Source organism: Macrobrachium nipponense, chromosome 1 (assembly GCF_015104395.2).
Source record: "Macrobrachium nipponense isolate FS-2020 chromosome 1, ASM1510439v2, whole genome shotgun sequence".
Lineage (NCBI taxonomy): Eukaryota > Metazoa > Arthropoda > Malacostraca > Decapoda > Palaemonidae > Macrobrachium > Macrobrachium nipponense.
Genome location: NC_087200.1, coordinates 124,131,630 through 124,149,111, shown reverse-complemented (window position 1 = coordinate 124,149,111; position 17,482 = coordinate 124,131,630). Strand labels below are relative to the sequence as shown.

Below are 17,482 nucleotides of genomic sequence, written 5' to 3'. Positions count from 1 at the left end.
CTGCAGCCAGCACCTATGCTCTACCTTTCAAGAAGAGTCCCCAACAAGTTCGCCCTTCCAAAATGATTCTACCTTCACGGTCAGGCGAATTACATTGATGGTGGTCATTGGTAGGACTTCCTTGAATGTCTGGCACACAATACCCACTTAAGTTTGGGTGAATACTGGGCATGTCTTGCTTTCCCTCCCCCTGCTCATGTGCGTGATTTTGCAGCAATAAAATTCAAGTGAAACTGTTCATCCAAGAGGACTTAACAACATTCATCTTGGTGTCAAATGTCCATTTCCCAGTAAGCACATCCAAATTTAATGGACTGAATCTCCCAGAATCTTACAACTGTTGTCAAATGAGTGACGTCCTTTCGACCGTGTTCATCCACAAATACCTCAATATTATACAGGTAGGATAAGATATGAAATTCAATTTATTTGTTCCTACTCAACTTTGTTGTTCCAACATATATACAATCCTCGGTTTTACATATGGGAAAGTAATTCCACACATACAGAAAAATCATCGGTTTTTACACGTTGGAAAGTAATTTCACACACTTAAGGTCTAATGTTCCTACTTAACCATGGTATTAGAATCTTTTCTGGAGTGGGACGATTCCAGTCTTGACAGTAGTGGTTTCTTCGGATCCCCATATGTTTCCGACTTCCCTGAGAGTGGGAAGCGAGTGTCTGATTCAGCAGGTGTTTTTCATAGGATGAAGACGTAGGCCATGGACACGAGAAAATGAACTGGTGGCCCTACAGATGATGACATTGTGTCTGAGGGACAGATTCAGCCAACCTCACCTGATCGCGACTTTTCCTGTCCTTGTGTCTGAGGAGCAACTTCAGTCTCCCTCACCTGGCCAAGACCGTTCCCGACGTACTAGGGATGATCCCGTCCCATTAATGCGGCCGGGCCCACTTCTCTCATACTAGTAGATTTTTTCATGACCATGTTATACAACCATTCTTCTGGACGTGTACAATGTTGTCTCCTCTTTCTACAGATTGACCGTGGCCTTCATCTACTGTCTATTCTTCGGTCTTTGGATCAGCTCAAATGTATTCTACACCTCCCTCTCTGGTTCCCTCAATGACTTGGTTATAAGGTCGACTGGAGTCATTCAGAGTTTTGTAACGTGTCCGAGACTGGTCAGCACCAATCCATTTATGGGGTACACACGGAATCAAGAGTGTGCCAGATAAAAATGTCAGAGCTAGGCTCAATATATTTTTTTTTTATGCTCACCCCCAGAATGATTTGTTCTGGAATTGGTCTTTGCCATTGACCATTTACAACCAAGTTTAGCAATAGATTAGAGAGGTACCAATGATTTCTTTGGTTTTTTGGGATCACATAGACATGGAAGCTGTCCCTTTCAAACTCATTCTTTTCCCTGAAAAGGAAGTAAGGTGAAGATGTAGGAATAAGATGCTAAGACTGCCTTCCTCCCACGTGTGGCCACTGGTGGGGAGTGTACTTAGACTTCGGGATCATTTTCTGTGACTGAAATCTTGGTAGTAAGCTTTTCTTACAGGACTGTGAGGCAGTACCTCTGTCCTTCCTTAACAAATGCGTGTCAGGGAAAGTGGGCTATCTTTTGTGATTGATGTCATAAAAGTGTCTTTAGCTGATCACAGACTTGCTCATCTAGTTACTCCGAGACAGATCACAGACTTGCTCATCTAGTTACTCCGAGACAAGCTCCTTTCATTCTTTTTAGTAAAGAGGAACTATCATTCAGTTATTGTCACAGGTCTTTAAGCTGAAGGGGGCTAGATTTCTCCATTTTGATGGAGTTATCTATGCTAATGAGAAGTTGTGAGCATTCTTGCCTCCCTCAGGAACTTGAGCCTCCAAAGTGGGACTTGTCCCTTGTTCCATGGAGCCTAACCAGGACACCTTTTGAGCCTCTTGGGCGCTATGGACAGAGACCTTCCTCTCTAAACTGTCTCCTCTCCTAGCTTTGACCTTTGCAAAAATGGTGAGGAGCTGAGTGGCCTGTCCTATTTTGTTTGTTACATGGAGTGATGGTGTCTCATTTTCTTGTTCTAAGCAAGAAATTCAGGAGTTTCTGAATCCCATTCCTCTGAGACTTTGTTGGTGGTTATCAGATGAGATGCTGTTTTGCCCGGTATTATTATACTGTGTATAATTTTCATTAGTACAAGTAAGCGGAAGACGGTGGTGTGTAAGAACACCCTTTCTTTCTGGCATTATTAGGTGATCAAGATGACCTGTGACTCCTATGAGGAGGTTAGCCTCCATGCTTCCTTGAACTTGGGAACTGGGCCATCCTTCCCTTTTCACAAGAACTTTATGGTATTTCAGGTAATGAGGACAAATGTCTTGTGTAGACAGATTACTTTTACCTGAGGGATTTCAGTATACTTTCTCCTTAGGGCCTGTGCTGGCTATTCCCAAGTTGTTTAAGCTCTCAGCTCTGTTTCAGACAGGTAAGTGTCATAGCCAAATAAATAAAGCTTAGTGTGTAAGTGGGGGTGTGAATGTCGAGTGATTGGACTCTACTTCTAGCCTTATCTATCTTTTGAGAGGAGCTTCTTAGCCTTAATACACAATGGAGTCAGTTTAGAGGGAGTGGGAGGGGGATGGTACACCTTATTCTCAACACATTACTTGGTAATAGCCAGAATTAAGCTGCCTTGTCAACCATTTCACCAAACTGGTTACAGGAGTTGTGACATCTGCTTGCAAGTGCAACTGGGAGCATGTAACTCCATGGTGGTGTTCAACTCCAGTGAGTTGCATGAATTGCCCATCCATGTAAGAGGAGGTCTCCTATGAAAAACAATGGCTTGTATTTCTATGGGAACTTTATAAATTTTAGCAGTAATTTGTAATGTAAAAATTGTGTATTAAAAAGTAGTGTTATTAACTCACATTAGTAACACCACTTTTTAACATTTTATGTACTGACATAGTAACTGAAAGATTAATGTTTAATGTAATGACAACAGTTATAACCTTAAATCTTTCTTAACTGTGAACAATGTTTTCTGTCACTGGCAAGTGTGTGATGTGACTTTTTTGAGTTACTACTTACCGTAAGTAACTGACCTATGTATATTAATATAGTTCTGTATTTTACAAGCTCAAAAATAAGACACTTCATTGATTAATCAAATCAACGAACCCGCCAAAAGGATCAATTATACTATGTGGAATCAGGTATAACATTCCTTTCTATGCACAGAAAAGCATTTACCTCTGCACCATATACCCGACATTAACATCGGTGGAAAACTTAAAACTACAATTATATGAAACATCTATGTAACCATTCTGTTTACATACCATGCATAAATGTTGGGAACCTGGGAAATATTACTCTTGAATTAAAGCTATAGGGATCACATAGCAGAGGGGTGCATCCTTAGGTCCAGCCTAGTAACCACTCTAGTGCCATCCATTGTTTAAGAAAATATGTTCAGCCCAAGAAGTAAATTGGTTTACACCGGAAAATGTGACAAAAACAGCGCCGGCACAGCACAAAAGATTAATCCCATATAGTATGTATACAGATAGATCAAAGTTGTGGTTATAATAGTACAGGCAGTCCCTGGTTATCTGCGATCTGGTATTACAGCACTTGTTTACTGATGACAATAACCTGCCTATCAGCCCTATTATCACAGATTTTCAGTTAGCATCATGCCGTCGTGGGATGCACTGTATAGTTATTGTTTATTGTTCAGTATTTGTAGTGGAAGTTCAGCGCTGTATGATGATAGTACAGCATAGTTATTGTTTAGTTATTATGGTTCAGTACTCATAGTGGAAGTTATTTGCAGAGCTTTCTTTAGGACATGGATTAAGAGAAATTCCTCTTTGACCATGATATTGTATCGCAGGGAATAAAAATAGTATCTCGCACAGCATGAGTTTTATCACTGAACCTATATTAAGATACAGTGGTACCTCGACATACGAAAGGCTCAACTTACGAAAAACTCGAGATACGAAAGCAAATACGAAAAATTTTACAGCTCTACATACGAAAAGTTTTCAAGATACAAAAGGTTGTTGCTGTAAAGTCCCGAGATTCGCCTGGACCACCGAGAACAATTTTAAAACTCCCGCGCCGCAAACTGAGTAAACTCGCCACCATCCTCCCGCTCTCCCATTGGTTCCTGATGCTAGTCATCCCATAAGATCCTGCTCTCCTATTGGTCAGCATCTACCCCTTGTGCTTTAAGTATTCTATTGGTAAAAGGATGCTGTAAATTGAAAAACTTATTCATGCAATACATTTAATAAAAAAACATTAGGTAAAGATAGAATAAAGAATAGAAATGAATGGTTATTATACTGTTTGGTAGTTTCAGTAGTTGAAGAGAGAGAATGAAAATTTATGGCTTACTGTGTAAAGTGATTGCTTGGAGATCGTTTGATACTCGTAAGTGCTGGATGTAAACAGAAGTTTGGAAGCTTTTGTTTTTGTTTGTTTATTATAGTTAATGGTTACTTAATAATTATTTGAAATGAGTACATGCAATACATTTAATAAAAAAAATTGTGAATTAGATATCATAAAATATAAAATAAATCAGACTGCCAACAAATACGTATTTTTCAGAATTCTTCTTCTGTTTCAATATTACTTATGTATATGTTTCATTATAGCTGTCAGTAACTTGGTATCTCCATTAGGTAAAGATAGAATAAAGAAAAGAAATGAATGGTTATTATACTGTTTGGTAGTTTCATTAGTTGAAGAGAGATACTAATGAAAATTTATGGCTTACTGTGTCCTAGGAAAAGTGATTGCTTGGCGTTCGTTCGGTACTCGTAAGACAGTAAGAGCTGAATGTAAACAATCGGTTGGAAGGTTTGTTTGTTTGTTTGTTTGTGTATTATAATTAATGATTAATTAATAATTATTTGAAATGAGTACATACTGATTATTTATACATTTTATTGGCATATTCTAAGCTTTTAGCTTCTTAAGTTTAGATGTGAGAATCATAGACTAGGCTACAGTAGCCACCGCTAACATAGGCTTGGCTTATTGCTAAGGGACATATGCTAAAGTCCTAATATATGCAGTAAAAATGGGGTTGAACATTACATGCAGTTGAATATTACTCAAGTATGTACATTATTTTGCCTTTTTGGAGTCATATTTCTTCCGTCGGATCGGCATCTAACCCTAGAACATGTGTTTTAGGCCTGGAAATATAATATACTGGGGTGTTTTTGGAGGGCTTGGAATGGATTAGCCATTTTACATGTAAAATGTGGTCCAAGATACGAAAACCTCATGATACGAAGGGCGCCTCGGAACGGATTAATTTCGTATCTCGAGGTACTACTGTACAATTTTCAATTTTTATATATATGTTGTTACTGTGATATTTGCATACCAGTTGAACTCGGCTTGTTACCACGCTGTTATTTAGTTTTTTCTCATTTACAAAGCTCTAATGGATTCATAATATAGCATAAAAATATAACAATGGTGTATGTGAAACTGTTTTTTAAGCTTAATGTATATTTGATCCTGAACAAATGCAAACCGTAAGTCTTTAAACTTCTACAAGGTAGTTATGGTAATAGTACAGATGGTAGGGGGCAAAAGCACCACCCACCAAGTCCGTGTACTATCAGTTCTAAGCCATCCCATTTAGATGTTCGTTTCTTTTCTCTTGACCTGCCGTTCGACTTTTCTCCTCTGGGTTTGAGTATCTGTATTTGTTTTTATAATAGTATGTTTGTATTTTTTTATACTTTGCATATTTTGATAAGCATTTATTTCTATATTTTTCTGTCTCCCTAATAAAAGATTCATTTATTTTTGCTATGTAGCCTTACTGACTTGTTTTAGCCTTTTAAAGGTTTGGGAGCCTTTCTCCTAATATATCATTTTACTTACTTTTTTGTATTTACCCAAACCCAACACATTTCCTTGTGTTTGTTTTGTGTAATCTGCTTTATTTTACTATAATATAACTGTGGAGAGTTTAAAGAATTTCCCTCTTTGACATTCTTTTTCTCCTTGTTGTGAAATGCTTTATCATGAAAATGTTTTTATTTTCGACTACACAATTTCTTAGAATGTTGTAATGTATTAGTCTTTCAAATGTTTAGATTGAGAGGCTGGATATAAGGTGGGTTTTTCGTGTTTACCGGCAAAGGTTTTGTATTCAGTCATACAAGGATACTTCTTGCCGAAACCTATTAAGTTTTCCCCCTCTCCCTCAATACGGAGGTTGATGTTGCAAGATCTTTGACAGTGTGTTTTGGCCCCGACTTGCTCTCCAGGACCAGTGGGAGCTCATATCTATGGTTCCTGTCTTGTTTCTTGCCCTGCTGGGGGAGGGTGGGGTTGTGTTTAAAGGCTTGCTCCCTTCCCCCCTCCTTCATTCTTGTGATGATGAGGGTTTCTTGGAATAGACAAGATTTCATCCCTTTGTGTCTCTTATCCTGTCCAGGAAGTTCCTTTCACAGTCGGATATCTTCCTTGGGAACAGTTAGTTCCTGGGTGCCTATTGTTGATGGAATTGCAGCAGAAGTCGTGCCTTCTCCTTAGTCGTTTGTGTCTTCCATCACTACAGCCCTCTCCCAGGTTGTCTTCATCTGCCAGCCATGCTCGGCTTAACACACCTGTGCAACATGAGACATCCATATCTTGCTTCGAAGGAATGCCACGTTGCTCCTCCTTTCTAGTGTGAGTTCTTCGTAGCTGTGTTGTAACTGCAAGTGCTATTTCACCCCTCAGGTTTCTTTATTGTTGGATATGTGATAGAAGTCGAGCGTCCTTCTTCGTCTTCCATCAGTGCAGCATTCTTCATGTGCCTTATCTTCCCCAGCAGTTCTTTTGGGAATAGTGCCAAGTTGCTGTGTTCAACACCTGTTGGCGTGACGCAGTCATACACATAAGTGGAATGTCATGTCTGTGTCAGTTTGGAAGGATTGTATGTATGTGCAACAAATCATGTCTGTGGCGGCAACAACGTCAATACAATTTCAAAGTCCCTGTCAAACTACATTCTCCAAGGAAAAATGTATGTATGTGCTGCGTGACACAGACAACACTAATGTGCATTGTTGTGCACCGTGACACAGACAACACTTATGTGCAATGTCATGTCTGTGACTGCTTGCAACTAATCAAGTCTTTTCCGGCTTCGAAGGAATTATATGTACATGCAGCAGGACACATCTATGTCATCTATGTCTGCTTGGAAAAACTAATACTATACAAACATGCATCATGACACATCCGTCTGCTATACTACATGCAACGTGACGTGTGTGTCTGCTATTCATACGTGCAATGTCACACGAACAACTCTCCTTGGTTGTTTTTATGGATATATTTTTTATTTTATTCTCCCTGTCTATGGAAGTAGGCTTGGAGCCTCTCCTACTTAAACGGTTGCTCCCTAAGGACAGAGAATGCAGCTGCATGATTTATGTGTCAATAAACCAAGGACAGACAAAAGTAAAATGTGTCATTATACATTGTTGATTGTCTCGTTCTATTCATTGTATAATATGGCATATCCAAGATATATTGATGAAGCTACAGTTTGCTGATCGTCTCTTTATGGAAGGTTCTTTCTCCCAGAGTAAAAAAAGAGAGTCCTAGCATGTTTCCTCTTCTTTCACTTTCTAGTATATTTTCACATTGGTGATGTTACTGATTCAGTTTTGACTACAATGGGATTATTTTTCCCAGAATGGAGTTGCTCTTCTAGAACGGTCTTCCCCTCCTTTAGCTACTTTTAATGGAAGGTTGGGGGAGGTTGTCGTCTCAGGGAACGGACTATCAACCAGTTCATCCACAACCTGAGAGGGTGAGAATGTAATGTGTATCTTAAAACAGTATCAGGAGTCTCAGGGTCTGAATAGGCACTCCTCTGATAGCAACAGCGCCACGGTAGTGCCATGATTATACTATCATCCCTCCAGAGATTTTTCATTCTTTGAAACACTGACCACGATGGCAGGATCCTACACTTCCTTTCTCAGAATTTAAGCAGTTCTTTTTAGACTTTCCTGTGACTCAAGATCCAAAGATTAGACACTCCTCAGTGTAATAATGACACCACAGTAGTGCCATGGTCAACAAAGGGCCTAGTGTCATGCAGTGCAGGTACATGAATAGCAGTAGAACATTCAGTACAGTGATCAACCAGACACATCCTAAGCAAGATCGATGTAATTACAAACAATTTAACTGCTAAAGTCAGCAAATAAGGACAGTTGATCTTGGCACCTTGGCTTCCGGAAATCTGTTCAACCACTGAAGAAGCTTGATCATAGTCCTTCTTTTCTCGACTTCTGAAGTTGGTGCTATTCTGCTCTGTCTTCTCGCACCCTTGAACAAAGCAAGACATCTTTAGTATCATTTACATTCGGAGGCTTAGGTACATGTTTCACCATTACTTACAACATTTTTTAATATTTTGTATATTTGCCCACTAAATTGTATTCAAGGCCTAACTGTTTATTCTATATTCAAGCATGGTAGTCCAGTTGTCCATCATCTATATCTCTCCCTTTACAAAAATTTACCTTCTTTTTAATAAATAATTGTGTAACTAGTACATAGTAGTACTATATAATAAAGCAGTTATATAATGGACTACTCATTTTACTGACAGGTAACTGCACCTGGCACTTATACAAATTAAAAAGACCAATGAAACACTTAAGCCAACAATGTACTCAGCCACAGGATGTCCTCAATGGTGAATAGACATTAAATTGTCCTTAAAAGAGCAAACCAAAACTTAGAGGGTTAGAGAGAAGTAAATTCATGTAAAGAAAGACTTCAGGGAGGAGTGATGACAAAGCCCTTGTGGCATGGTTTGTTGCTTGAACAGATGTAGTTCTCTTTATCTGTGTTTAATTCCAGCAGGCTGAGTTTTTAGATATTCGCATATCTGTTCTCTCACAGGCTCTGACCCCTCATTTAGAACTCATACTTCTAGGAAGACTGGTCAGGTGGGCTGAATCCCCAGTCAGTTCAAGGAACTTTGCGCCTCAGTGGCGTGATCGGTATGGTCTTTGTCTGCCACCTTGGTGGCCGTAAGTTTAATTCCATTGAGGTGTGAGAGATGTGTATCTCTGGTGATGGAAGTTCACTCTCAACGTGGTTCGGAAGTCACGTATGGTCCCATTGCTGAGTAACCACTGGTTCCATGCAACGTAAAAAATCTATACAAACAAAAAAACAAGTTCAAGGAACTTATACCTCCCTCCAAGTATAAGTCTATTCTATTGTTAAGACCGAAGGTTTGTTCCTTGTATAAACAAATGACAAATTTTTAATCAATTTGTAATTTTCAAAGCTAACAAACCTGAGGTCTTAACATTGATTGCCCACCTCTATCCACCCCTCTCATTTCCTTGGAGGGAAGAAAGATTAATGCGTCTCAAGCTTCCAAGTGTGGTCAGTGACCAGCCTCCACCTCGTATACAAATGAGTTGCCTGCTGGCGCTAGAAGATTATCCTATTGTTAAGACCTAAGGTTTGTTAGTTATGAAAAATACAAATTGATTAAAAATTTGTCATTTTGTCATAGTAAAAGGTATTCTCCTCTACTGTACTGATAAAATGAATTTCTCACTGGCAAAGAACAACTGATTCTTAAGTATCATTCTTATGAAGATTCAAGTCCAATTTTTTAGTTAAACTAAATAAGAATGTACTAACCATTGCCAGATTTATATCTGTTATGGGACAACCCTTTTCCTCTTCTCAAATCACCAAGTACATACTGTCCCTGGGGTAGTGGCTAGATTGCAATGCTTCAGTATATCCCACGGACCTGAAATGGTTTATTTACTGAATCAAACCTTATATTATTCGAATGTAGGTGTCCTAATTATCAAAACTCTTAGATATTTATAGTACAATAGAATAACACATAATCCATAATTTAGTCAGAATGGGACCTGTACAAAATTCTGATAATTTAAGAATTCAAACTGGAGGCAAAAGGAAATGTGTAGTACAATTATTTTAAAAAAAATACATAAAACCATTTAACCATTTGTCATCAGAGGCTAATTGTTGCTGTTTGTTATATAGTAGTTCTGAAAGATTAATCAGGCAAACCACAAAATCTGAGACATGCAACGGTAACCGTGACATAAATATCACAATTTGTAAGTCTTTTAAAAATAAACGCCATTAGATACTGTACTTTTAAGTTTTAGGCAATTCTGATTCAGGGTACGTATCTGGAAATATTCATAAGAACCAAAACTTTACAGTTAGGTATATAGATTAATAATTTTAGTTCATTCTTTTCTCTGACCGCACTCATTTTTTTCACACAAAGGCAATTTTTTGCACTAATAATAATTTAAACTTCTTAAAAAAAAATTCACATAATTTATTTATATTCTAAAACTACGTTGTTCCTACACGATATACAAACCCTTGGTCCTTTACATAAGGAATTACTTTCGGCGTAGCTGGAAATATGGCCGTTAAATTCTTGAACAAGGTGGTTAGGCAGTAACTACCGTGTGGCAGGCGGGTAGGCCTAGCCTGCCCGGATGTAAAGTTAAACACACCACTTTGCTTTCCTGCCATCTTCCGATGAAGACATGTGTTTGTGAGCTCTGGCTGACTGGTCGTTGATCTTTTTTCCCGGTGGGATCGCTCTGGTTTATTTTTGTTTTTAAATAAATATGTATATACGGTGTTTGATATTAATATTAAATTCAATTAATATATAAACCCACTTTTTGTGATAGTCTTTACAGCCGCCTCTCTACTTGTGTTAACAGATCTTACGCTCAAGTGGTTGGAGGAGATCGTGGGGGCTGGCGAGGACGATGATTCTTTCCTAGACTCACAGAGTGACCATCACCGCTGTTCACGTGACAGTCCCACTGGATCGCGCACGCAGAGACCGGTGTGGGCTCCCCCTTCGGTCCTCTTGAGAGGTTCAACCTCGACAAGGACTGGGACGCGTCGGAGGACAGTATCAGCTCTCTCCTGTCAGGTGCACACTTAGCCCCACGCAGACGATGGTCACAGTGGCGGCAGACGTTTCGCCTACAGTACGAGTTTCGTAACCCTCTTCGGGAAAACGTTTTCTCCAGACGGTAACATTTTCCTAGACTTGGAGCGGCCATCACCAGAGGTTGATGGCTGCCCGTAACTCGCTTCTCCGACTGCTAGTTCCACTGGCAAGGTGAGCAAGAGCTTCCAATCTTCCTCCCCCATTCCCTCTCTTCCTATGGCTGCGATGGGAATGGGAGGGATCCTGCAGAGCGTTCTCCGTAGGATTCCGCGTCGGGGACTGCATTCCTGGAGGGACCTTTGGGTCCTACCGGACGAAAGTCCCTGTCGTTAAAGAAGGATCTTGCCCATTCCTCCTCAATTTCTACGGGAATCAGAGGACCACCACCCGATGATCGTCTGACGAAATTCTTTGGAGTTTCTAGCACTCTCTCAGTGTTTTTGTCTTCGATGATCTCCAAACACTTGGGCGAGACCATGGTCCAGAGTGGCCAAGACGAGAATTCCTGAAAATTGTTACTATGATAATCGGGAATCTCGCTGAATGCTCATATTCCTGGAATTTCTAGTGTTCGAAGGAAGTACTGCTGCTGAAGGAAGAATATCTCGGGAGCGGCTCAGCCTGGATGGACCTGACGGTCCGTCGCCTCAGTAGGCGGTCACCCCCGGGATAGAGAAGAACGGGCAATAACAGTCAATCCTCCTCTCTTTTTTTCCCTTTACTTCTTGGTTATACCAGAATGAAACAAGGAAATAAGAGGAATTCGGTGGAGTTTGCTCCTCTTTACTTCTTGGTTATACCAGAATGAAACAAGGAAATAAGAGGAATTCGGTGGAGTTTACTCCTCGGAATTTGAACCCGAGAGACTATGTTTTTGGTTCAATCCTAGGATTTTACCGAACATACGTCAATCCATTCAGGATGGATAGCACCGAGAGTTTGAATGCCTCTCCAGTGTTACTGTTTTGGGAACATCCAGTTCGGCTTGAACTAGTTGTCTTCGGTATCCTGTTATCATCGTCGAAGTCTTCCTTCGGGAAAACTTCACCTTTGCTCTTTTCATTACAGAATGAAGGAGGTCGGCTTCCAGTCCTTATTCTTGTTCCTCGAAAGGAAGAGAATTTAGGCTGGAGGTCTATGTACAGGAACCTACAAATATACTATGTATATTTTTCTAGTGACATGCTTCTGTTATCAGTTGAATTGTCCAAGGTGTAAGCACATACTGTAATTAACTCTACGGGTATGTGAGTTTGTCCTCTAAATACATCTTGTAATTCGTAGATGTGCAAATATTTCTTTGTTCACCCCAAGTAGTAGATGAATAACGGAAGACTTTGCCTGTTCCCCAACCTGCCAGCTCTACTTCAAAGTAATTGAAATGTCCTCCCTGATCCAGCCCATGAGAAGTGGTTCTTCAGGTAGTACAATCCCTGTGTTTTCATTACTGAAAGCCACTCAACATTCACTGCAAACTCTGACTTCTCACTGAACAGCAATGAAATAGTGGCTTAGCGTTTTCAGTCCTCTGTAAAACAACAGGGATTAAAGCCGTCTTCACTGGTTGGTGTCATCAACGGGACTTTTTCTACGTTCAGAATCTGGAGAGTTAACTTCTCTTGATTCAGCTGTGAAGACGTAGGCCCGCATTCACCTCAGTCTTTCACTGGCATATAGTATTGTTTCTCCTTAGTTGAGCTTCAACTACTATGAGAACTTCTGTCTTGCCATCAGGGACCTCAGTCTCTAGAAGGCAATTGACTTTCGTCTGATGGACACATGCCTTGAGAGAATCATCATCTTGTCTCCCAACATCGGTGGCGAACAAGATAGATGATTTGTATGGTTTCTCAGCATAACCCTTCAAAAGGAGAGTGTCATGTGACTACATCTCAGATGCATGACTGCTCACCTCACACCGAGCGCAGTCAGTCGGCAGCTGTTGAAGAGTCCGAGACTGTCATGAGCTACACTGTGGACTTTGTATTGGTTGATCCAGATCAGTCATTACTTTGTCCTATTGGCATGTTCCTGTACCCATAAGGATCGACACCCACCATGGAGTGTCGGTGTCTTTATCCGCTGCTTAATATTACGAGACCGTGAGAGACTTCTCTGGAGTTGGATAGTCCAGTGGATGGGTACTTGTCATCACTCCGAAGAATATGTCGGACAGGAAGATAGATAAGGTCATTGTGACCATATTTATCTTTCCCTTCGGACCTACCCACAGGTCCTTGAAACCTCATTTCCTTGGACCAGTGGTGGATGCCTGCAGGTTGTGTTTGCTTACCCAGCTCCTTCAAGAGGACAAGTTGCATCTTGCCTATGGTGTGCTGTTCTAGAGGTAAGGATGCGAGAGTGACTGGCCTCTCTACCTTCCCCACCTCGTCCTTCCACTCCTCTTCCTTTGGGTTGAGGATAGGACTCGAACTTACACTGGCTGGTCAGACGATTGATGCAGTAAGCTTATACATAAAGCATCCTTTTTATGTTTCTTATCAGAATCATAGAAGCAATCCCACTCCTTTCTCTAGCAAGGCTAGGAAGGAGACTGGCAGTAATCCAACCCTTCCCAGAACTTTGCATTAATGCCTCCGACACTGAATATTCTTCACAGCCCATTTTCGGATGAGCTACGATTCCTCACTCATTTCGAAAAGGCCCAGAAGTCTGACTCTTGATCATGCAGCTCCTATACTCCGATCAAGTTGTCAGAGGCAGGGCGCTCCTCCTTGCTCTTACAACCAGGAGGAGTAGCCTAGGTGTGTAGAACTCCAGTCAGTTCTAGAGGCTCACTCAGATTCCTCCCACCAATCAGTGAGTATTCCTTATGTAAAGGACTGAAGGTTTGTATATCGTGTTGGAACAAATCACACTTTTTGGAAGTAAATTGTATTTTTCCTAACTATGCAAGCCTGAGGTTCTTTACATACATGCCCACCTCATGCCACCCCTCAATCTGAACCTGGGCCGAAAGGCAAAGTGGAGTGTCTACATCCGGGCAGGATAGCCTACCTGCCTGCCACATGATAGTTACTGCCTAACCACCTTGTTCAAGAATTTAACGGCCGTAATTCCAGCTACGCCGAAAGTAATTCCTTATGTAAAGGACCTCAGGTTTGTATAGTTAGGAAAAATACAATTTACTTCCAAAAATTGTGATATTATAACGCAACAAACATAATATATGAGGACTTAAAAACTGAAATAGACTTCACTATGATTTAAAGAAAATGATTGAAAGAATTGCCCCTATTCTTCAAATATCAGCAACAAAGTTGAAGAGACTAAAAGGGTCACTGTATGTATTTAGGGATATTAACTACCTCACTTGTCTTGTAAAATGAATAAGTAAAGTTGTCAAGACAATCTGTGTTAAGCACAAAAATACCAATTCACTGCTAGTGATTTAAAAAAAATTTTCATGTTTGCATATACAGTGGAAAACTGTTGGTAATGCAGATTGTTATAGACTATTGTAATTGTTATTTTTTTAGTGTACTATGTTTATGTCTAGTAAATTGTGATAGTTAACACGGAGTTCGTAACCTGCAGAATATTGTTGTTACACAAAAAAATGCTGGCATACACATTACGTTCTACAAAGTAAGAAATGCATAGGAACAAGTTCATCAAGACCAGTTTAATTTCAAGCATCAGAGATGAATTTTACCATCTTAGAGAGGAGAGAGAGAGAGAGAGAGAAAGGGGGAGAGGGTAGTCGATTATTCCTGATATGGAGGTAAAGACCAATCAGTCCAGCAGGTCTAACTTATGTAATACTCTACAGTAAATAAGGAAACACCGATTTAGATGAAGTTATACCAATCCATTTTGTACTAAAAGGCCAAGTTATTGTGTCAGATGTAGAATGACTGATAAACACTTACAATGATGAAACGCTGATAGTCAGGGAGCTTGAAATGATGGTAGGAAAAGTACGAGAGAAGGAGAAAGAGACGACGTTTAAGCAGTATCTTCGTACATTCCCAGCAACCAGTATGTTGTTACTCGACCTTTTCCCTAAAAAGAAAAACAAAAGTTAGTATTAACTTCAATTTGTAAAATCTCATTCATCAGTATGGGGTTATACATAACATCAGGATTTAAAGAAAAATAATAAGCCATTCAGTGTGATTTAAAATATGTACTTTAGTAATAACTATGTATGTGATTGCAATTTGACTAACTGGGCAATGTTATTACACTTCCCAAATTACTCTTGGCGAAACAATTGCAAATATGGTATCTATTGTATAAATTTCCTTGGCTGCCTTTCTGCGTGGGTGTGTGTTTCATCTTGGCTGCCTTTCTGCGTGGGTGTGTGTTTCATCTTGGCTGCCTTTCTGCGTGGGTGTGTGTTTCATCTTGGCTGCCTTTCTGCGTGGGTGTGTGTTTCATCTTGGCTGCCTTTCTGCGTGGGTGTGTGTTCCACCTTGGCTGCCTTTCTGCGTGGGTGTGTGTTTCATCTTTGGCTGCCTTTCTGCGGTGGGTGTGTGTTTCATCTTGGTGCCTTTCTGCGTGGGTGTGTGTTCCACCTTTGGCTGCCTTTCTGCGTGTGTGTTTTCATCTTGGCTGCCTTTCTGTGGGTGTGTGTTTCATCTTGGCTGCCTTTCTGCGTGGGTGTGTGTTCCACCTTGGTGCCTTTCTGCGTGGGTGTGTGTTCCACCTTGGCTGCCTTTCTGCGTGGGTGTGTGTTCCACCTTGGCTGCCTTTCTGCGTGGGTGTGTGTTCCACCTTGGCTGCCTTTCTGCGTGGGTGTGTGTTTCATCTTGGCTGCCTTTCTGCGTGGGTGTGTGTTCCACCTTGGCTGCCTTTCTGCGTGGGTGTGTGTTCCACCTTGGCTGCCTTTCTGCGTGGGTGTGTGTTCCACCTTGGCTGCCTTGCTATGTCTTAGTGCGTCCAGAGGTGTGTGTGAATTTATGTCAAAGACACATATATGCATGTGTGTGTGTGTGTGTGAATTTCATGTCACACACACATGCTTGACTTCTATTTTTCCACACTCAAACATCAACCCACAAATATCATTACATATCGAGTTCTCTCTATACCTTTGGAAGGACTAACACCCTATGGGAATTGTGATCAAGTGCTTCAGGGAAAGCACATGTGAATCATAATTACCCTTGAGTAGAAGTTATTCCAAAGGTAGAATTGGACTGAGGGTACTGGGGCAAGTCCTTCAGTGTTGCCTTTTGAAGTCTGTGATTGCTATTTATTTCGTGTACTGTTTATGCTTGTGCTAATCAATTGTCAGAGTTGCCTGAGTACTATCTCTTAAATCGTCTGAGCAAGTTTACCTTGTGCATATTCTGTGGATGATAAATGAATTATACGTTTGTTCGTCTGAGATAAAGTCAGCCTCGTGCTAGCAAGGGCTCTTGCTCTAAGGGCAGCCCCCATAGAGGGGTAGTGCCATCAGTGCACCTCATGCAGTGCACTGTAGGCATTACTTGAAGGTTCTCTGCAGCGTGCCTTTGGCTCCTAGATGCAACCCCTTTCTTTTCTGTTACCGTACCTCCTTCATATTCTTTCTTCCACCTTATTTTCCACACACTCCTTACAATTGATGCATAGTGAAACTGCGAGGTTATCCTCCTGTTACACCTTTCAAACCTTTTGCTGTCAATTTCCCGTGCTTAGCTTTTGGCCTAATTTCTATATTCAATTCAATTCTAAGGGCAGCCTGTAAATATGTTACACATACGCAGTGTTCTTGATCACAAAGTGCCTTCTTTATCAACAGAGTAAAATATTTTTTCTTTTGCTTCATCTCAAGTTAAATAAAGCATACTCACAAAAGTAATTCATATGTTGCACATAAAAATTAATTGAAAGATTTCAGATTGTGATTGTGACAATGTTTGAACTGGTAGATTGCATGCTAAGTTTTGACAATTTAAACTTATAACTATTATTCTTAAATTTGACAAAAAATCCAAGTTATTGTTGAAGAGGCATCATCATCTGAGTCAGAATCATCTAAGACATACCAACTAGCTACCCTTGAAAATATACTCTGTGAAAGGATGTTTTCCTTGAACGAAAAAAAAAAAAAAATCCAACCCACTATACTCTGTTTTTTTCCATCTGTCCATCCGCCTGTGGTGTTTTTGCATGGTAACACTGCGTCTCGGGCTGTAAATAGTTACGCTTTGTGTAAGTTTTAGGTAAATAAAAGAATATCTGGATGTACATTTGCAACTGAGAAGTGTTTTAATAATTTACTGTATGCGAATTACACTGTTAAAATTCGAAATAGGATGCGCAAACACCACAGGTGGATGGACAAATGGAAAAAAAACAGTATAGTGTGGTTTACTAACACACTATCTTAAGGTTGTTCAGGACCGTTAGTTTGCAGAAAATAAACTGAATAACCATTGCAATAATTCGTGGTTTTCAGAGGTAGACAAAGATAATTGATCAATGTCTTGCAATATATTTTTTTAGCTAACAAAGTTCCACT

At 40.2% G+C, this 17,482-nt stretch overlaps 1 protein-coding gene across 1 annotated transcript in view; it reads right to left on the bottom strand.

The window, feature by feature from the left end:
• LOC135219592 (atrial natriuretic peptide receptor 2-like) overlaps positions 1–17,482 on the bottom strand; it is a gene marked incomplete in the record, with an annotated part of 558,458 nt that overhangs the window by 37,353 nt on the left and 503,623 nt on the right. Inside the window, 2 exon segments of the mRNA XM_064256480.1 lie at positions 9,684–9,798; positions 14,901–15,033. Coding sequence (XP_064112550.1) covers positions 14,977–15,033 — 57 coding nt within the window.